The 21,917-nt window shown below is 44.2% G+C and overlaps 1 protein-coding gene across 5 annotated transcripts; it reads right to left on the bottom strand.

Annotated features, from left to right (window-relative positions):
- Positions 1-1,883: 1,883 nt before the first annotated feature.
- On the bottom strand, positions 1,884-19,307 carry mst1ra (macrophage stimulating 1 receptor a). Of its 5 annotated transcripts, XM_061786380.1 has the most exons (22): positions 19,228-19,294; positions 18,488-18,587; positions 17,116-18,399; positions 13,639-13,809; positions 13,438-13,557; positions 13,189-13,359; positions 12,934-13,100; positions 12,344-12,473; positions 12,135-12,271; positions 11,371-11,553; positions 11,175-11,274; positions 10,284-10,511; positions 10,067-10,213; positions 8,899-9,061; positions 8,726-8,815; positions 8,182-8,388; positions 8,017-8,097; positions 7,760-7,941; positions 7,517-7,626; positions 4,507-4,672; positions 3,961-4,097; positions 1,884-3,881 (listed from the first exon to the last, which is right to left on the bottom strand). In XM_061786380.1, exons 3-22 carry the CDS (start codon positions 18,310-18,312, stop codon positions 3,650-3,652), a joined length of 4,119 nt encoding a protein of 1,372 aa, XP_061642364.1. In that variant the 5' UTR covers positions 18,313-18,399; positions 18,488-18,587; positions 19,228-19,294; the 3' UTR covers positions 1,884-3,649. The 5 variants fall into 5 exon arrangements, with proteins under 5 accessions (XP_061642364.1, XP_061642359.1, XP_061642360.1 ...); XM_061786375.1 differs by lacking the exon at positions 18,488-18,587 and having other exon boundaries at positions 19,228-19,307; XM_061786376.1 differs by lacking the exon at positions 18,488-18,587 and having other exon boundaries at positions 8,182-8,385; positions 19,228-19,307.
- Between the last annotated feature and the right edge of the window lie 2,610 nt (positions 19,308-21,917).

Genomic DNA, 21,917 nt, shown 5'->3' with positions numbered 1-21,917 from the left:
TGTCAAGGGACTGAACTGGAAAAAAAAACTTGTTTGCTTTGTTTTGAAACGCACAACAACCCACTGCCGTACGGTATTTGCAGCATAGCGCAGTGTTCAAGTGTGTGAGCGTGAAATATTTATAAATCTGTATACTCAAAGACAACAAAATGAATATTTAAAGAGGCTTTAGGGCCTCAACCTTTTCAGCTATTACTCATTCTGGGTTGGCCCCTTGTGTGTGTGTGTGTGTATGTGCACGCGCGTCTCTAGTGGTTTATGTATGATCGTGCCGATGTCGTTGAGGGTTAATGCGCCGTGCGTTCATGCTGTGTTCATGTCAAATTAGAGCTGCCGATTTCCAATTGACGAATAATGCGCAACATCCAAGACAAAGCACTCTGATTAATTTGTCACTGAAACTTGATTTTCAAGTAAATGAGACACGCATACATGTTTGCATGTGTCTTAATAACATGTCTTAATAACATGCCTGTGACATCTATCCGTAAAATTCCCCGATCAAGAATTATTGTATACTTTTCACCCTCTTTTTCTAGCCTCGCTGAAATTAGCCTGTTTTAAGAGGGTCCTACTAAGGGGCCAGCAATGAGGATGGTTTTCATTATATAATAATGTAAAACTTGTTTTGATCGCTGCTACAATTAGGCTGTGAAACTCAACACAGGAAGGCATGAGCTGAGATTCAAACTGTGACCCTCAGAATTGTGAGACAAACATCCTAACCACTAGGTCACCACGCTGCCCCAAAATCAATTATTTACAAGAAACATTGCAGTATTTTCACAACCTGCTCATCCCCGACGACAAACCTCATGATTCTTTTTCAGTAGGCAAAGTATATACTCTCTCTCTCTATATATTTTTTGGAAAAACTATTTGTAGATACATAAATAATTCAGAGGGTATAACAAATGCGTGATACACCGATTAAGCAGAAGCATGCAGTTTTTCGTCGGGGTTTCACAAAGACAAAAGCTCCACTTTTGCATCTATACTTTATTTGGAGTTTGGATGCTGGGTGGGTATTTTTGTAACCCCTTAAACTGTATATGCATCGCGACGTCATCACCACAACAGTAGTAACGTCAATGGAAGTCCTTGGGTGCCTTCTAGCTCAGATAAAAGGTACTGCTCCAACCTCCTGAACCACGTGTACAGCCCAGGGAAAGTCCCACTGGTTAATATGGGGGCTCGCAAACTTTGCTGAGAAATTTTCCCAAGGACCCCCTCATATTGCTAACGGCAATTAAACATACTGTAATTACCATGTGTACCCCTAAATGCCATTATTTGTCTGTTTTGGAGGGGGGGGAGTTGAAATGTTACTTTAACAAATGCATTTATTTTATTTATTTTTTTTTGGGGGGGGGGGAATAATTTTATCAGGAAGTCATATTTATCAAAAGAAAAAAGAACTTGTAATCTTTACAAGAACAAAGATGTATTGTCGGGATGAAATATTCTCTTATGAGAATAAAGTCCGATTTTTTTTTTCGAGGATAAAGTCACAATAATACGATATCAAAGTTAAAGTTGAATTGGGGAAGAAAGTCATATTTTAACAAGTGAATTAAAAAAATGCAACGTTACTATTGTGATACAACGCCTTTAATTCTGGAAAAGATGTTTTTATTCTCTAAAAAAATAGGACTAGATTCTTGGAAAAAAAATGCAACTATTACGCCTTTATTCCTGTAATTATGCCTTTATTCCGGTAATATGCCTTTTGTTCTGAAATTATAATATTAAAAAAAAATCTTTCGAGTATTTCAGATTTATGTCACTATCATTGCAGGGAGGAGTTTATTATTTTATTAGTATGTTTTATTTACCGCCAGTTCTCATATGTACTGTAGGTATGCAGTTTTTCCCCCCAAAAAAATGATATCACATAATTTATTGCAAATTATTTTGTGGACCCCAAAGCTACAGCTTGCAAACACCTGGGGTCCCGGGATCCCAGTTTGAGAACCCCTGCTAATGCATAAGGCACACTACTACAACTAGTTTGTCTTCATCCAGTGCACTGCTTTCACATGATCCATATTCAGAGAAATGATGAATTACATCCACAAAAGTTGTCCCCTGAGTTAGCATTCGCTTAATGCCGAAGTACTTTACATGACTGAATAAGTCTACCCGGAGACTAAAGTTTACATTCATTTGGCCTTACTTGTATTTCACATCTTCTTTTCATTTTTTTTATTTCAAGCTCTGTTTTGCTCAAGATCATTTGTTGTAACAAGATCCCACCAATCATAGGCTGGATTTACTGTATACTGCAGGTCCAAGCGCCCAATTGGCAATTTGTGCACATTTATTTCCATGTACATTTCAAGTGATACATACACGTGCAAGTATTTGTGAGGAACTCAGTGAATTCTAGTGCGGAACTGTGATAGGATGCTACCTGTAGCACAGGTCCAGTCGTGAAATTTCCTCGCTCCTAAATATTCCACAGTCGACTGTCAGCTGTATTGTAAGAACGGAGAAACGTTTGGGAATGGCGGCAACTAAGCCACGAAGTGGTAGGCCACGTAAACTGACGGAGCGGGGTCAGCGGAAGCTGAGGGACAGAATGCGAAGAGGTTGCCAACTTTCTGCTGAGTCAATCGCGACAGGCCTCCAAACTTCATGTGGCCTTCAGATTAGCTCAAGAACAGTGCGCAGAGACCTTCATCGAATGAGTTTCCATGGCTGCGCAGCTCCATCCAAGCCATACATCACCGAGTGCAATGCAAAGCGTCGGATGTCGTGGTATAAAGCACGCCTCCACTGGACTCCAGAGCAGTGGAGATGCGTTTTCTGGAGTGACGAATCACGCTTGTCCATCTGGCAATCTGATGGACGAGCCTGGGTTTGGTGGTTGCCAGGAGAACGGTACTTGTCTGACTGCATTGTGCCAAGTGTAATTTTTGCGGGGTTGCTTTTCAGGAGCCGGGCTTAGCCCCTTAGTTCCAGTGAAAGGAACTCGGAATGGTTTCAGCGTACCAAGAGAATTTGGAAAAGTCCACGCTCCCAACTTTGTGGGACAGCCTTCCCAGAATAGTTTAAGATGTTATAGCGGCAAAGGGTGGAATGATGTTGAACCCTATGGATTAGGAATGGGATGTCACTTAAATTAATGTGTGAGCCAAGGCAGGGGAGCGAATACTTTTGGGAATATAGTTAGTGCAGCTTAACGAAACAGGACCAGATTCCACAATGAGTAAGTAAATTTGTAAGACGCCACCATCGTTATTTCAGGTTCTATGTTTTTTTTGTGTGTGCGTTTATGCCACACTTGCCCTTATGCTGAACACACGTTGACGGGGCGTATCCGATCTGCAAGTCGATGCTGCGCTTGCTTCGGGGTATAGCCAATCTGTGCAATTACACTGCACTTGTATCTGATACGGTGCGTATCCACATTTTTATCCACTTTGTTTATTTACAGTACATTGCCATGACGCATTTCCCAAATGTGCCAGCAAAAAAATTGCAATTGTGTCTCTTGAACCACACGGTGTAAATCCAGCCTTAGTCACGCAGTACATACAGTGTCTCCTAATCCAGACAATACATGATAAATAAAAGAACTTCCAGTAAGTCTCTCTCTGGAATCCTGAAGAGCTGGATCGTGTGTTCTTATCATTTTTAGTGGTCCTCAGCTGCCATCTTGGCCGCTTGTGTCTGACTCCGAGCCCTCGGCCTCATCCGCGGATGCAGTCAGTGAGGGGTACGCCCTGGCTTGGTCTAAATTGACGTAGTTGACCTTCAGGTTAATGTAGTGCTCTCCAGTGAGACAGGACAGGATGTGCTGCACATCGGCGACCAAGCTGAGGAACGTCGGTCTACGTTCAGGCTCCGGGTCCCAACATGCCAGCATGATGGAATAGCTGTGGAATGAACGCGTGAGCCGTGATTGTGCAAACAAGACAAAATCATGATGCTGAGGTCATTGGAAGAGTATCTTACAGAGTATTGGGGCAATACTGTGGCTGAGGTAGCCGACGGCCCCTTAGTAAATAGTGCGTGATGTCATAGGGGTCCACTTCTGGGTATGGACTGGCCCCTCTGGTCACCAGCTCCCACAACAACACGCCATAGGACCACTACACGAGATGTCGCAAAAGTGACCATCCAACTTCATGAGGTGCTTTAAAGCAGAGGCTTTCCAATTCTAGTGAGCGCTCATTGTTTGACCATTTTGAACAAGAATGAGTAATTGCAAAAACCTTTTTAGAACCCCAAAAGTCAGAAAAGAATTGATATATTCAATGCTCATGACCGTTCATATTGCAGATTAAAATTCTAATTAACTACAATGATTTGCAGTGACATCTACATAAAATATACCGACACGCCGACATAATTCATCATATTTGAAATAGATGTATTTTTTTATCTCTCTCTGACAGTGTCAATCAAAACTGAGCATTACCTTTATGCAGGAGATGCAAGTCTCGTGTTGTGTCTTAAAGTTGTGTCTGGTGAGTGAGCACATGCGACTTGTCTACTCACCACGTCCGACTTGGTGGTGAACTTCTGTGTCTGCAAGCTTTCGATGGCCATCCACTTGACGGGTAACTTTGCCCTCTGGTGGTCTTGAATACTGTAGTACTCCTTGTCGTAAATATCACGTGCCATCCCGAAGTCTGCCACCTTCACGGTGAAGGTCTCATCAAGCCTTACGAGTGAGCAAAGAAACCACTGGGTCAACATACGAGAAGTTAGAAACTGTTGTGAATTTTACCGAGTGAAGTAAGTATTTGACTCCCAACAACTTTGCCTGCATTCTGGCTCCCACAGATTGTCGGGTTCCCATGTGCTACACAACTGTGCGCAATCAACCAATGACAAATGCTCCTGAGCTCAACTCGTCTTGCGTATAAATGAAGCCATTTCTTCCGTTCAAATCACTACACCACCATAGGAAAGGCTGTCAAAAGATGTAAGGAACAAGGACAAGAACACCTACACAAGGTTGGGGTGGCTTACAAAACCAAGAGCAAAAGGCTCGGTGAGAAGGTGACGACTATTGGCAGCAAAGTGGAAGACGCACAAAATGAGCATCAATTGCCGTCGGCGCTGGAGAAGCCTCGTCGGTCTCCAGACCTGAACCCAATCAAAAACCTGTGGAAGAAACTGAAGCTCGGAGTTTCCAATAGCAGGAAAGAAACTATTTAACGATTAACGATTTAGAGGTCAAAATCTTTCTAGGCTAACAAGGGTTTCTCCACCTTTTGGGATCAAATACTAATTTTACCCAATAAAATTGACACATTTTACAACTCTCACACTCTGTTTTTACACACAACAGTTTAGCGCAAACGACTCTAAATCAGTCTGGCATCCATTCCAATCGCTGACTAATTACAAGCGACGATCCCCCCAAGCTGAGAACAATAGCACACTAGCCAACGACTTGAATACCTTCTACTGCAGATTTGAAAAGGACACTTTCACACCACACACCCACCCGGCCGCACCCGCGACCACAATCACACCTCTGACTTCTGCGTTAACCATCCATGAACAGGATGTGAGACGCATCTTCAAACAACAAAAGATTAACAAAGCGGCAGTCCCGGACCGCGTGTCCCCATCCTGCCTCAAAGTCTGCGCGGACCAGCTCGCTCCAGTCTTCACTCAGATCTTCAATAGATCTCTGGAACTGTGCGAAGTTCCATCCTGTTTCAAACGCTCCACCATCATTCCAGTCCCCAAGAAACCTGCAATCTCGGGTCTGAGTGACTACAGGCTTGTCGCTTTGACATCTGTGGTCATGAAGTCCTTTGAACGTCTCGTGCTGGACCACCTCAAGAGTGTCACAGGTCCCCTGCTGGACCCCCTGCAGTTTGACTACCAAGCGAACAGGTCTGCGGATGATGCAGTCAACATGGGACTGCACTTCATCCTAGAACACCTCGACAGTGCAGGGACCTACGCGAGGATCCTGTTCGTGGACTTCAGCTCAGCGTTCAACACCATCATCCCTGAACTCCTTTCATCCAAGCTTCTCCAGCTCAGCGTCTCACCTGCCATCTGCCAGTGGATTTACAGCTTTCTGACGGGCAGGACACAGCAGGTCAGGCTGGGGGAGGCCACCTCATCCACACGCAGCATCAGCACTGGGGCGCCCCAAGGTTGTGTCCTCTCTCCGCTGCTCTTCTCTCTCTACACGAACGACTGCACCTCAGCGAACCCGACTGTCAAACTCCTGACGTTTGCAGATGACACCACTGTCATCGGCCTCATCAAGGACGGTGACGAGTCTGCATATCGACAGGAAGCGGAGCGGCTGGAGCTGCGGTGCGGCCGACACAACCTGGAGCTGAACACGCTCAAGACTGTAGAGATGATCGTGGACTTCAGGAGGCATCCTTCGCCACAGCTGCCCCTCACGTTGTCCAGCTGCCTTGTGTCAACCGTCGAGACCTTCAAGTTCCTGGGAATTACAATCTCTCAGGACCTGAAGTGGGCGACCAACATCAACTCCGTCCTCAAAAAGGCCCAGCAGAGGATGTACTTCCTGCGGCTTCTGAGAAAGCACGGCCTGCCACCGGAGCTGCTGAGACAGTTCTACACAGCGGTCATCGAATCAGTCCTGTGTTCTTCCATCACAGTCTGGTTCGGTGCTGCTACAAAAAAGGACAATCTCCGACTGCAACGGACAATCAAAACTGCTGAAAGGATTGTCGGTACCCCCCTACCCACCATTGAGGACTTGCACGCTGCCAGAACTAAGACAAGGGCGTGCAAAATCCTCTCGGACCCTCCGCACCCCGGTCACCAGCTCTTCCAGCTCCTTCCCTCAGGTAGGCGCTACCGATCAATGCAAACTAGAACTAGTAGACATTCCAACAGCTGCTTCCCTCTTGCGATCAGCTTCTTAAACACCTGACCTATAATTCCATTACAACAAGCTGGCAATTTTTTGACTTGAGTTCGTTGTCACATTTGTGTGTGGCCAATTATGTATTACTCGTGCACTCCCTGTAGTTGTCTCGCCATGCTGCACTATTTGCATATACTGGCCACTCATGCCAGAGTAGCATCTGCTCCATTTGCACACTGATTGAGGAGTATCTGTAACATTTGCACAACCAACATTGTCCCAGATTATCGCACTACTCGTCACTTTAAACCGCATCCACTCCTTGAAGTCTCAGCGCCCCTTGCACAATGGTCATTGCACCGGACTATTGCAATATTAGTCATTCGAACTGCTCTAAGTGCTGGAGGACTCTGCATCTTTTTGCACAATTGTTTTTTGTCAATGTCTTTATGTCTCCAAAGTGTTCTGTAAATTGACTGTCTGTTGTACTAGAGCGGCTCCAACTACCGGAGACAAAGTCCTTGTGTGTTTTGGACATACTTGGCAAATAAAGATGATTCTGATTCTGATTCAGATTTTTGACTGTAATCGAACAACTGTAAAAATTAGAGACCGTTAATTACATTGTAAGTGAGCAAACTAAGAACATTTATATTTTCCCCAATGTATGTTTGTTATCTGTTTCACACTCACATGCAGTTGCGTGCTGCCAGGTCTCTATGCACAAATTTCTTCTGTGCTAAATACTGCATCCCCTTGGCAACCTGCAGTCCAAAGCCTATGAGGTCTTTTACTGTTGGATTCTGTCTAGGACAAACGTAAACATTAAACAACGCAGACTCATCCAATAATTAAAACATAACACAAATCCGCACAGGTTTGCAGAGCAAACATTGACAGTCAAATGTGCCAGGAGGTTTGATTGTGAAACGTTACCCTCTCCGGCGAGCGGATAAAATGCCGCACGTCGCCGTGCTTCATGTAAGGCAGCACCACCAGGGGCAGCCCTTCTTTGGGCAGCATGATGCCAAGCAGAGACAGAATGTTGGGATGGTGGAAGCCCTTCATAATGATTCCCTCTCTGAGAAACTGGTCCACTTCCTTTAAATCTGTGATCCCTGTTGACACATTATGGCCTGCATCAAGAAAAACGAAAAGCTCAAAGACATGATGATAAAACACTGTTTACATACGATTCAGTGATTTAACAGCACAGTGGATCTCTTGCTTATTGCTGTCCTTCAGATATCCATGATACACAGTCCCAAAGTGACCTACATGAGAGACAAAAAAATGACATGAAATAGGAATAACTGTTTACTTTGATGACTTTCCAGAGCCCCAAAATCATTCATTACCTTTGCCAATGCTCTGACTATCTTCAATTCTGAGCATCTCAGCAGGGATGAGGACATCTTTGACCTCGTCGAGCAGGTCCGAGCTGAGGCTGATCATTGAGACGCTGTTCCGCTGAATCAGCGGAACGACGAGGTGGTCGTAGCTGGCGGCATACAGCAGACCTTGAAAGGCCATTCCTCCCGATGCGGACATTTGGCTGGAATCTACTGGAACAAGCACAGACAGACGGACTGTAGACAGGTGTCAGGAGGAAGTTGAAACCGTCATCCTTTTGTATTGCACTGCACCCCAGGACCTTCAGACGTGACTACACCATGTGAGCATGTGGTTCTTCTCATCCATCCATCTCTTTTCTACACCTATGGACAATTTAGAGTCTTCAAATAACCTGACATGCTTGGAGGAGGCCGGTGCAAGCACGTGGAGCATATACAAACAGGAAGACAGGAAGGCCGGAGCCAAGATTCTAACCCTTAACCTAAGAGCTTTTGGCAGTCATGCCAACCACTCGGTGCTTCTCATCAGTGTGCGCCAGCGTCTCACCCTGCCTGTAGTCGCCCGTCGGCGACATTTCAGCGTGGCTGCCCATGCGGTTCATCGACAGCCTGGCGTTTAAACGACTCTCGATGATGGCTGAAAGCACAAACGTGATAAGTAGCAGTGAAACGCTGAAACCAGAAACTGTGACAACTGCTTACCAAATGCTCACGCCTCACCTCGCTTCTTCCTCCTCAAATGAATCATAACAACTAGGGCGATTCCGGCGCCCGCCACCGAGGCGAAGATGACACCCAGCACAATGGCGGCGATGACCGAGTCGTGATTGTCGTCCTCATAGAGGACAATGCCCACATCGTGGGGTTCGCCATTCACAGAGACCTTTAGTGGTAGATGGTAGTCATCAGTCATCAGCCAGAACATTGTGTACGCCTGAGCATCTAATGACATTTTAAGGGAAATTTGCTTTATAATTGCTTTAAATACAAATACAAGTACTTTGGAGTGCACACAACCAAGTATTTTTTGTAAGATGCCAATTTCTGAGAATGTTTCTGTGAGTAAGCCAATTTGAATTTCCCATTTGACGCAATAAGCCACCCCACGCAAAACTTGGCTGAGCACCGCTTCTAGTTCGCTGTGTGGGCCGATCATCTTTTACTTTCAAGCGAGGCATCCGTGTTGTTAATGCCAAAACACGATTGGCGATTAGTCAACTTCAATCCATCATTGCGGAGTGTAAAGTCAACGCGTCGACTAATCGTCCGTTCAACCCCTCGTGTCTGCTGCATACGCCACATGCACAAATCCTCACACTAAGTGTAATTTAGCAGCTTTGTGGTGAAGTTCTGCTTCTACTAGTGAAAATACAAGCCATGCTTTATGCTTTATGGGGTTCACAGTCGCTTTTTTAGACTCGGGACTCAACAAGTAGCACCAGCCCTAGTAATGTTGGTAATGAAATCCATACTCTGCGTAGATCCTGCATCATTTGTGGAGTGGCTCTTTTGCATTAAACAGGACTGCCCCCCTTCAAATCACACACATTTTAGCCAGGTGAGAAAAAAAGAAAGGAAAGAGATTTTCACAAAGTATATCCCGGACATGTTATTCAGACACCTGGGAACTGTTTTGAACTGTAGAAAAAAAAAATGAATATTCGGTATCCGTTAAGAATTATTCCATTTCAAAATGACATCCGTTTTAGTTGACACTATAAGAGAAGTAATAATAGGGAACATTAAGTTTTTTTACTGAGCTTCCGGGCATTCTCATATTTTCCCCCTCTCATGGAGCTAAATATTAACTGGATTACCCAAAGGATGCTGTGGATGGTAAATCTATTTACTAGTAAATGTCTGTGGTTTGATAGCTTCACTATCTCACCCTGACAGGCAATCCTTCGCTGGGGATCACTTGGCTCTTAGGAATCCTGCAGGTCAGCTCATTCAAGAGAACTTGGGCGTTACAGTCCATGCCCCCAATTGCCATGATTATCTTCATGCACGAGTTCACTCTGTTCAGTTTGTGATGCTGTTTTAAACAGGATATTTACAGGTCATTATGCATTGCCGGGGCGGGACTTAACTGTGTGTAAACATACGTGCAGCGAAACTTCAGTCTCTCCCGGTTTAAGGAGCAACATGTTGTCTTCACTTTCAAACGGGATGACTTTGACGTCTGGGTGGTAGTCAAAACGTCTGTGCCACACGTCCAAGCCGTCCATGTGAATGAAAAGCTGCCCAGTGTTTGACCTGTCTTCTGACATGTCAAATGGAAACACGGGGGCCTGGCACGTCATTTGGGTAGCGTTCCTAGTGCCGTTACATTCCTGAGACGAAACGATCACATTTGGCAAGGGCAAGGGCCACAATGAAACCAAAAATGTTCGACGCAACCACAGTGTATCCACGTGAAACTCTTATCTGGAATTGCTCATGCGTTCCGAGTGTAGCTGCCAACAGATATTTCAATTCAGGTACTGCTTATTAACTCATGGTGGACTAGTGGTCAAACGTGTGTATCCTGGTGATTTTTAGAGGTCACTTGGTGCCACCCCTTGGCAAGTTAGGAAAAAGTATCCCCCCCGACATGAAATTCGGTGGCGGTATCTACCGTGGCTGGACGCACAAAAACGTTTCAAGGACCAATGCCCGAAATTGAATAGGAGGTGGTCTAATTTGGTTTGAACTCCAGAGCTCAAACATTGATGAACTCATATTTTGGCCAACTGGAATCAGGTATTCGAGACAGATGGGAGGTGCCAAATTGCCAAGCTTTTATGCCAATACCATCTAATGTGGATGGAACATGATGTCAGAGTTTTCTGATCATTTTCATGATTCACCATGAAAACAATGGGTGCAAGGGCCCATTCATCACTGTTTGCAGCTTTATTGTTTTCCAATTCGCGAAAACCTAAAATGATTTAACATATTGCATATCACATTGATCAACGCACATTTTGGGTCTATAAGAGGGGGGTTAAACCTACCTGTTCTCGGGGGCTCCATGGGGTGATATTGGACATGTACTGGAGCACAGTTTTGTGTGCAGAGTCAAGATTCTGACCCATGATCACCAACTTGGAGCCACTGAGTGACAGCATAAACAAGCAAATGAGCAACAGCTTGATTTACGTGCAACAGATACTGTGTTGTATCACTTTTGATCAGTTCATTCCGTCGTACCTGCCCAAACTGCAGTTAGGATACACAGAGGTTATAACAGGGTTTTTCTTATAGATGAATGCCTTAGTGGTGGTGACTTCGAAGTTGTCGATGACGACTTTGACGGGAACACTCCCAACGTTTGTCGCAGCCGCGCTGAGGCACACAATTGAAGACCAATTCCCACTTCCTTCCAGAGAAACACTGGACACAATCACCAAATGTGGTGTGTATAAAGAGGGGTGCACACATACTGATAATTGGGCCAAATTTGAGCATTTTCACCCCCTTCCGATCAAAGTCATCCAGGGCCTGATTATCGGATGTCTCTGGAAAATTATCCCGAGAGCTATCCTGTTGTCTGGGGTCTGTTAAAATGTTTTTTCCTCCCAGATCTGTTTCCTATTTGGCTATCTTTCTGTGGCTTGGCACAACTGACAACACAAATCATGATTTCCCATTGTAAATACTGAACAGGTTTAACATTTACAACTGTTGACACAGACTGTTTTCCCAGACGATCTTTGAGGGGAAATCACATCTGACACACCATAGAATAATCGCTCAGGATAATCTTTCAGACATCCAATCATTGGGCCTTTGCTACTTTGATCGCAAGGGAGCCAAAATGCTCGAATTCTTTCCCGATTGTTGGCATGCGTGAACCATGCTTAAATGAATGAAGGGGCCAGTGAGTAACGACTGCATTCAGACAGCACAAAACTCTCTCATCTACAATTCCAAAATGTATGATGGTTTAACTTTACTACTATGGTGTCGCTTACCCTTCAATGTGACACTTTTTTTCTGCTATGAAGGCTTCTCTCTGCATCCCAGAATCAAGGTTGTGGCCCGTCAGTGTGACCAGCGTACCGCCAAAAACAGGGCCATGCTCAGGTCTAATTTGTATTATGTCGGGCTCCTGATGAGACACATGATCATTTCTTGCATCACGATGACAGGGCTTCTATTGTATAACCTTTAATCATCTCACCACAATAGAGAAGCCAGACACCCGAGCTGTGCCTTCGATGGTGTACTCGGCCCTCGCGTTCCCCTCGTGCACCTCCAGTGTGATTGTCAGATTGTGGTTTGACACTTTCTTCTTCAGCTTGCATACGAGCCTGCATCAAGACATGTGTAGCGTGACCTTATTAAGCCGTGAGAGAGAATTCAGCCTAGGTAGACCTCTGGGGCTTCAATATGGGAGCCATGATCGCCTCCACCAGGATAAATTGGTTGCTACCATTCAGCAAGAAGGATAACCCACAATGGTCGCTGAAATAACTTGAAATGGATGAAACTGGAATGAGTCAAAGGGCAAACTGATAAACCATAATTCTCTGAGAATGTCCTTTGGACAGATGAGCTTTTTGTCTTGTCACATCAACTTAATGCTTACAAGTTTCTGTTCTGGGGCTGCTTTGCTGCTGTCTTGATTCTGCACTGAGTCCAATAAAATCTCAAGACTATTAAGTCATTCTAGAGCAAAATGTGCTGCCTGTGTCAGAAAGCTTGGTCCTGGGATTATGTTCTGGGGCTGCTTTTCTGCAAGAGCGGGTGGTCTTTGTGTATGCTACTCACACTTGGCTTCTACTTTTGTCAGGGAGGACTGTACACAATGTCCCTGAGCCCACAGTGACAGTGTGGGTGATACCGTTGATGATGGGGCGTCTCAGAGGAGCTTGAAACTCTCTGCCGCAAAGTGTCAGCTCGGTTTCCCCACCAGCTGGCGCCGTTTTGGGGTAAAACTGAAAAAACAATCAACAATCAAATCCAATTAGCGTTCCCGTAAGTGTCATCAACTCTCTCATTGGTTTGAGCTGGATGCAGAGCTACCTCTGTTATGACTGGCGCACAAGAATGTTTATTCCACAGCGAGGCGCACTCATCTTGCCTCGAGCAGATTCCCGAGCACCAGCCGCAGTTCATGAAGCGCGGAGCCGTCAAACACATGGAGCACGTCACAAAATGTGTACAGCCCGGTCCTATGGTCGGCACCTTAAACAACTGGATCCGAGACAGAGGAAGACAAGTGTGAAGAGAAGCTACAAGCAGCATTCATGATGGTTGGTGCAAAAATATGACCTGATTTCTAGCCACAAAAAGAAGCGAGTCATCATTGTACACAGTTGCTGTCCTTGATATTGGCATGTCTCCGAGAGAGTAGTTGGCAAAAACGAAGGGTGTGTCCACTGTAAGAATGACCTAAAACCACAAAGGTAGCAGTAGTGAAGCAAGTAGCGCAATACTGCAAATGCAGTCACCGTCACAATTTAAGTTAGCTACCTGTAGAATTCTTCCGTCCGAAGTCCCGAAGTGGCCCAGGGTCTGTCTCCCATTAATGGTAACCAGGATGGACGTGAAGAGGACATCCCTCATTTGCCGGTTGAAGATGTCTATTCTGTAGTACGGTTTTGACACCAGCGTGGGTTTTTCAGTGCAAGTGTCGTTCCCTGACTGTGACAAACAGAACTTGTATTTGGTATATTGTAGATTGTCTGTTGGGTATACTCAGAACTGCGTGATCTAGTGTCTTTGGTTGTGACTCCATCCATCTTTTCATATAGCACTTATCTGGTGCGGTGTCGTGGTGAGCCTTTCCTAGCTGACTTTGTTTGGGTGAGAGGTGGCCGAAATCCTGGGCTGCTTACATACTGACACACATCTATTCACCTAGGTGCAATTTTTCAATGAACCTGACTAAGATACAGTTGCATCCCAATACATTACAATACCCTGGTAAAGTTTATTTCAGTAAGTCAATTCATAAAGTGAAACAGATTACGGCGGCACGGTGGCCGACTGGTTAGAGCGTCAGCCTCACAGTTCTGAGGTGCGGGGTTCAATCCTCGTCCCCGCCTGTGTGGAGTTTGCATGTTCTCCCCGTGCCTGCGTGGGTTTTCTCCGGGCACTCCGGTTTCCTCCCACATCCCAAAAACATGCATTAATTGGAGACTCTAAATTGCCCGTAGGCATGACTGTGAGTGCGAATGGTTGTTAGTTTCTATGTGCCCTGCGATTGGCTGGCGACCAGTTCAGGGTGTACCCCGCCTCCTGCCCGATGACAGCTGGGATAGGCTCCAGCACGCCCGCGACCCTAGTGAGGAGAAGCGGCTCAGAAAATGGATGGATGGATGGATGAAACAGATTACCAGATACCAAAATAACAATACATATCATGACAGGTAATTCTTACTATTACATGCGACCAAGGACATGTAAAAACATGCAGAAACATGGAGGCTTATAGCAAAACGTGCAAAAACGTGCCGGAATCAAGAACGTGCAAAAAACGTGCAAGAAAACGTTCCCGCTCCAGAAAGCTCCCTGAAAACCGATACACACACAAAGTCTGAGCTTTAAGTATATAGATGGAGGCTTATTGCAAAAGGTGCAGGAACGTGCTAAATGTGCAAAAACGGTTTTTGCTCTAGGAAGTTCTTTTAAAACGGACACAAAAACGTTTGAGCTTTAAGTATATGGATGTTGCCTCATGTGTTTGCAGCTATTATAATCACAGGTCCTTCTAAAGGTGAGACAGCATTGCTACCCCGAATACCATTTGATAATGATTTAGCAGTTCAATTCGGAAGGCTTCGGTTTTCAATATCAATTTGTGTTGCAATGAGTCATAATCAACAAGTCATAAGGTCAGTCTCTGAAAGTTGCTGGATTGGATTTGTCATGGTCAGTTTTGTGTTGGTTGCTCAAGGGTTGGGGAGGTCTAATGATTTGTGTATGCTGGCAGAGAATAAGATGACAACAAATATTCTCTATCCTGAAGCATTGCAATAAAACCTTCGACTGTTTGATGTGTACAGTGTTATTGCAGTATTATTGCACGTGAACTATAGTTACTGTTATTATTGTTATTATTTTTGTTCTCTTCACAGATTCAGCTTGCATCCCAACCTAATTAGAGTACATTTCTTGCTAATCTGTTGCTGGAACATAGGGTCCGCCTCCCACAACCACTGTAGTACTATCACGCATTTACTTTTGTTCGTATGTTTGACCACCGGGTCAAACATACGAACAAAAGTAAATGCATAAACATTCACACGCACTTGTGTATACATTCAAAGGGGAAGTTCTCCACCTAAAAGTAACTAGTGCGCCATTGAAAACTGGAAGGACAGACTCCATATGTTGACTGAGTGCCTCAGAGCAACTTAAAGGGGACCTTTGAAGCTCTCGCACATAAACACTAAATACGAGGCATGCCAATTCATTAAAAATGAATGACTGTTAGAGACACGTAAAAACATTCCACTTTGAAGCTGTCTAAACATGTTCTAACATGCGACTCTTTTGGTCGCACTCCACTGTGACATTTTTCAGCGAATGAAGGCAAACTATTTGAAACTCTTGGTTTGAACACCACATGTATGCCAGAATATTTTCCACCGTCCTCGAATTTCCTGTTCGAGATCAGTCCTTCCCCCCCCCCCCCCCCCCCCCCCCCCCTTGAAATTCCACCTTTTTATCAGCAGGATTTATTACGCATTTGTTGGCAGGCATTCCGGCTCCTCGAAGGACACGGTTTGAGCTCCGTAAAAAAGGAACGACCACACCTTTAAGCGAAACCTTTGCTTGGAACTCCTGCGATAAAGATGCAGAGTTGACTGCTTTACTCTGTAAAAATGTATCACACATTTTTTATTATTTTTTTTTATATCTGGCGTCTGTCTTGGCAACTGTTGAGGAAAACCAGAGCATGGTAACGTGCACGACTGACTCATGCACCCCTCCCAGACCCAGGCTTCTCATTGGCCTTCTGCTTTTCCACACACCTTCATTCATTTCTCTTCCCAAGATTTACTGCATGTAATATTTGCTCACTGGCCACGACTTTGCACTCCAATAATGTCCAGCACTATAAAAAATAATAAGCGTGCTGCTAAAGAGAACATCTTACAGAAGATTGACTTTTTAATTGATTGTATACCAATCTCTGGAGTGCCTGCCCACCTGTTGAGTGTGAAACGACACAACAAAGTCAATCTGTTGTCCGATGCCTACTTCTAAAACTGTGCATGTGAGTGAGTCATTCTGAGTTTTACTGGATTGTGAAAAAACAGTGTAACTAATACACAGTACATTATAGTGTATCGCCCCCACACCGAGTTTCACATCCACAGGGCTGGGTGAAGATTTTCAAGTGACACGTGGACTTGACTGACACACTATCATGTCAAATCTAAAAGATGGGCAGAGTTGCAGAGTTTGCTCGAATCTTCTCAAACCCCAAATTCTTCAGCTCTTCGAAGCTGGACCGACTGGCTACGTCTCACCTGTGAACATGTTGATCTGCTTATATATAGTTCCATTTTAATGTAAGTACGGAGGCCTAGCTCGCAGTCTGGAACGGAATCTCAAATGGAACGTCTCCGTGTGGAGTTTGCATATTCTCCCCACGCTTACAAACGCCACACGGGAAGGCCGGAGCCGAGATTTGAACCCCGAAACTCGGAACGGTGAGGCAGATGTCATAACCTCCAGTGCTGCCCTACTGTCAACGTTAAAATGGAAAATCTGGATTTAAACTGCATAGTTCAAGGGACACAATTCATATTTCTTTGCTCTGAAATGCCAGGATTCGTGGATGTATTCTGGCCGTGTGAGGAGAAAGCCGTATTTCCTAACAGGACGTTTTTGATCTAGAATGTGAACGTATGCCAATTGCGGTGGTCATGCTTACTTCACTTTTGGTCAAGAAATGGGGACTTCCTATCTCGGACTTTGTACCACAGAGTTACTCACCTCATGTGGGCAGTTCTCGCATGTCTGAAAGTGACACAATCCTCTGGATAATTGTTCCTGTCCGGACCTGCAGCAGTCTTCGACGCCTTTGTCAATCTTACTGTTGACGTCGCTCAAGGAGAAGGCGCACAGGGCCGAGTTCTTTTGGGGTTCTCCCGCCACGCTCACCTGCTCAAACACACCGTAGAGGACTTCCTCGGTCTCGTCCACCCACAGCTCGGTAGCCAGATCCTTTCCCACACGGCCGAAGTAAGCCGCAATGAGTCCGTTGTACACGATGTCCCTGAAGGGCTCCCTTCGCCGCCTCTTGGGCTCGTACCTGCACTCCAGCACCAGCTCCCGGTACGTCCACACCTCGTGAGTCCCCACGGGCAGCCGCCCTAAACGGGTCTGAAATGCCGAATCGTCCTTGGAGGGGTTCTCCCTCTGCAGGGAGAGGAAATAGACAAAGTCGCGGGTGGAGAAGCTGTAGATGTAATCGACGCTGTACGACTCCCTCAGGTGGGGCAGCACCGTAAGGCCCTCCATCACCATTTGGAATCCGTCTTCGGTCGAGAGCGGCCTCACCACGGAAACCGACCTGCGGGGGAACTTCTGTACTACTTTGTCATTAACAGAGGCCGCCACGAAGAAGTAGGACGTGGCCGCCTGTTCCACAATGGTGACCTTGGTGCCCAGCGGACTGGCCAGACAGTCCGGGCAGTACGAGGGGGAGTTTTGCTTTTCTTTGTACAAACACAGAGGCTTTGGCGGCATGGCCTCGATGTCGATGAAGAAACAGATGCCGTGTTGCGTACTGCCGCATACGTACAGGTAGGGCAGGAAAGCCAGCGCCGCATCCAAGAGCAGCACCACATTGTCCGTGTCCACCGGATCGCTGGGATCGACTTCAATGTTGCACAGGTGGCAGGTTTTACATTCCGGACTCCCCACCGGCCCTGTTTTCACCTCCCATAATTTGCTCAGCTCGTCGTCCAGCGCCTCCACTATGTTCCGCGAGCCGACGAATACCTCTGGGGTGAACGGGTTGGCCGCCACATTCTGTATGGGGTGCGCCGTTTGGAAATGGGGCAGCTGGTACTTGACCGAGAAGTCAACCTGACTGCGGGGACCCGGAGGACAGGTGCGCTGTCCCGGGGAAACGTCGGCCCGTATCCACGTGCATAGCGTCAGGAAGGCGGCCGCCCACGCCTGCATGTCTAAGGCACGGGCCCTCGTGGTCGGTGGGCTACCCGGAAGACGCCCCTTTGGACTTTGATGCCATTCCGGAGGAGCACTGGAGCTCTGCAGGAAGGACATGTTGACATTTTACAGGCAACGCATTCCCTCTTTTGATACTGAAAAACATCCATCCATATAAGATATACCGTACCTGTATAGCACTTGTCAACAACAAACCATCCACAACATGCCAAACTCCATCGCAGTTTCTATTTTTACCCGCTGTGTAGATAACTAAGGCAAACAAAATCCTACAGATTTACAAAAAAAAATAGCAGCATCAGCGACTGTCAATATGAAGTAATAAGTCATTTCTATTTACCTAAAACATTGCTTAAATTGGGCGTGGTAGTATTACATTTGGTGACGCTGCAGTATTTGCTTTACGCATGCAAGTTGTGGTCCCTTAGTGTAAATCTAGCCATATGTGAGTGACACTTGAAATGTACATGGAGACAGAAAATCCAAGAATTGGCCACTTTAACCCCTCAGTTGGAAATCCAACCTAACTGAGGAAAATGGATAAACTATCAGTTATTTGTATTATTCTGGAAGTGACTGGAAGTTGCGAAGGCAGCCTGAAAAAGAGTGGAGCTAAATTATTTGGGGGCAAGCCATGACTTGCTTTGACAATGTGATTAGCAGCCATGGAAACTCAAGTCACAATCATAAATAAACGAAGTCCAAAAGCTGAATTTCATGAGTATCAACGTGGAAAATGCTAACAAGTTGCAGCAATAAGCAACACACTTGGCCTTGACTATGCCACATTGGTATACTTTTTACAAGTGAAACTACAATTTAAGTCCCCCTAACATTTTGTGCGCCTACTTACGACAAATGTTTGTCTAAGTTTAATATTAAGTCTAAAAATGAAATGTTGAGGCTCACCTGAGAGGATGACTGGAATTTCGTGTAGTTTGAGCAGAGTTCAAGCTGCCACACAACTCCAGGCTCGCCAAGCAGGCTGCAGTGGGAGCAAGACAAACGGGATGTTTACTTTCTTCACCTTCAAAATAAAAGCACATGACACGAAACATGAAACTTTGCATCAAACGTGTAGTAAATCGGTAGTTAATGGCTAAAGCTAGATGTCGTAGAAATATAGAATAACATTGTTGTTGCATTTGAACAGAAAATAACAAATAAATGGATTAATTAAATTCTTGTTAAATATAAAAACTAAAAATGTATTCATTTGAAGCGCTACTTAAAAAAAAAAAAAAAAAAGAATGTAAAAACATATTAATAAATAAATGATCGGCCAATTATAATTAGAAAAAAAACCATTTGACAACAATAACATAATTTAAAATATAATAAAAAAGATATTTTTGACTAAATGTTTATTTCATAAAATAAATGTAGTTAGGCCAAAATCATTTTAAAATGCTATGAATTAAATTATTAAAATATCATCAAAACTAAAAATACAGTAAATGTAATTGAGCCCCTATTAAACTTTCAAAAATGGTGTAAAACTATATCAATAATTAAGTTATCGATAAAATGTACTGTAAATACAAACAATAAACTTTGAACCACAATAAAATCATTTACAAAATTATATTATAAAATAAATGTATTAAGCCAAAATAAATTTGAACAAGTTATGAATTAAATTATTGTGTGAATATGATGAAAACAAAAAATGGATTTGAACCACAAATAAGGTAAAATATTTACAATTAAATGATTATACATATATTATGAGAAAATCTAAAATGTAAAACATTAAATGTAAATCAAATATAATTTTAAAATTTTCTTACAATTTTAAAAAATGTATTTCACCCAAAATCACTTTAACAAGTATTCATTAAATTATTTAAAAACAATGACTATAAAATGAAATGCATTTATTATAACCAGAACACAAATATTTTTCAAGCTGCTTCAAAAACCATTTTTTAAAATTAGGAATCTACTGTTAAAATATTATAAAAGTAAAAAGAAATACATTTATTTGAACTACAATACAATAAAGTTAAAAACTTGTTAAACCTTTATTAAAAACAATACCAAACTACATGGTAAATATGTTTTTGCGGATTGCATTATTGATGAAGTATTATGAAACATGTAAAAGAACATCTTATTTGCCATTGACAAATATTGTAAAACATGATTATGAATGAAATCATTTTTAAAATATGAACTGTTTTTAGACCACCTTTCATTTTGTTTATGTGGGTAGGTAGGTGACCTAGAGCGATTAAAGAGGGTCAAAAACATTGATGTTTCCTATGAGGCTTGGGAAATGTTTTGAGTTTTATTATGAAAGGTGCTGACCAGAAACACTTACTTACTTACAGTCTTCATTGCGAGCTTGTGCGCGCATGTGTGTGCGTGCGTGCGTGCGTGCGCGTGCGTGTGTTGGCCGCACCCGCTGTAGAAATAAGACACAATTGCGCAAGCCGAAAGCCACCAGACATGCTCATGGTTTCGTCATTTGTGTCATGTTGATGTCACGTCTCCTGTCAGATTTCTTGTGCATTCGGTACATTTGGTATGATTGAGACTTTTCGAAAAAGCCTTTCTCTCTGTGCTTTGCTTTTCCCAAAATGGATTTGTGCGAGATGAGTAACGATCGCTTTCACTTTTAGTCTGGAAAGTATGACAAGAATGTCTTCCGCCAACGGGAATCCACATTAACAAATACATGTGGGCTTTGGCTATTAGAGTATGATGAGAAATAGACTCAAATAGACAAATTCACTCCTCCGTGTTTATCTCATTGGCCAGAGACCCCGCCCCGTCTTCGCTTTCTGCTCACCATGCGTACCACCACCCGCACCCTCCATTGCAGCACTTTTATGAACCTTTTCGCTCGCAAAGCCCGCAATACTTGTCGTGGTTTAAAAGGTTAGTGAGGAGGGATGATGTCCATGCTCGCTGCGCCTGTTTTTAGCCTGTTATGAACCTTTTATTAACCAGGTGATATGATGGAATTCAATGTATTACTGTATGTCTAACTATATTATGTGAATGTGTAACTAGCAAAGTGCAGAGTTGATGTATTTCTATTTGCTTTTATTTTGCTTTTCTTCAGCCAGGTTGGCATTGCAAGTATTTCATCTCAATTGCCTTACCTGGATAAATACTGTACATACAGTACACGCATACGTACATAAAAACACATAATACTGTATATCCACACATGACTTGTCAGGTGCTAGGGTGAAGATCTGACATTTTCAAGTGAATGCTGAACGACGGGAAGAGCCTAAGCTGAAAAGAGCAAATGAGCATTAGCGTCGGATAAACGGCACATACTCGAATGTTCGGCGAAGTTAATGACTTGAAGGCAGTTGGAGAATTTGTTTTTTGGGCGCTGCGTGCTCCACTAGCATGGATCTGCTGCACTCGTTGACGAATGTAGTCACTTTTTCTCTTCAGTCGCTGGCCTTTTCGATAACTAGTAGCCGCTCACCTAGTCGCAACGCCCTAGCTGCGTGCCCCGGTCATCATGGTAACGAAAGCCAAACGCTGCATTGGGTTCACAGGGAGCTCCACCGCTAGCCACCATAGTAACGAAAGCGGGAGTGGAGTACTATTCATGTTTGCCGATGTGCCCACTT

Source organism: Phyllopteryx taeniolatus, chromosome 9, assembly GCF_024500385.1.
Source record: "Phyllopteryx taeniolatus isolate TA_2022b chromosome 9, UOR_Ptae_1.2, whole genome shotgun sequence".
In the NCBI taxonomy this organism is placed as follows: domain Eukaryota; kingdom Metazoa; phylum Chordata; class Actinopteri; order Syngnathiformes; family Syngnathidae; genus Phyllopteryx; species Phyllopteryx taeniolatus.
The sequence above is the reverse complement of the archived record's forward strand: the minus strand, read 5'-3'. Positions and strand labels throughout refer to the sequence as shown.

Bases quoted from the DNA above. Each gene is read 5' to 3' on its own strand.
- mst1ra (XM_061786375.1), bottom strand. From the start codon at position 18,312: ATGCAGGCGTGGGCGGCCGCCTTCCTGACGCTATGCACGTGGATACGG. The intron at 12,474-12,933 runs GTGAGTAGCATA...GTCTTGATGCAG, and splicing joins GACAAAAGTAGAAGCCAAGT to GCTCGTATGCAAGCTGAAGA. The intron at 12,272-12,343 runs GTGAGATGATTA...GTGTCTCATCAG, and splicing joins TGTCTGGCTTCTCTATTGTG to GAGCCCGACATAATACAAAT.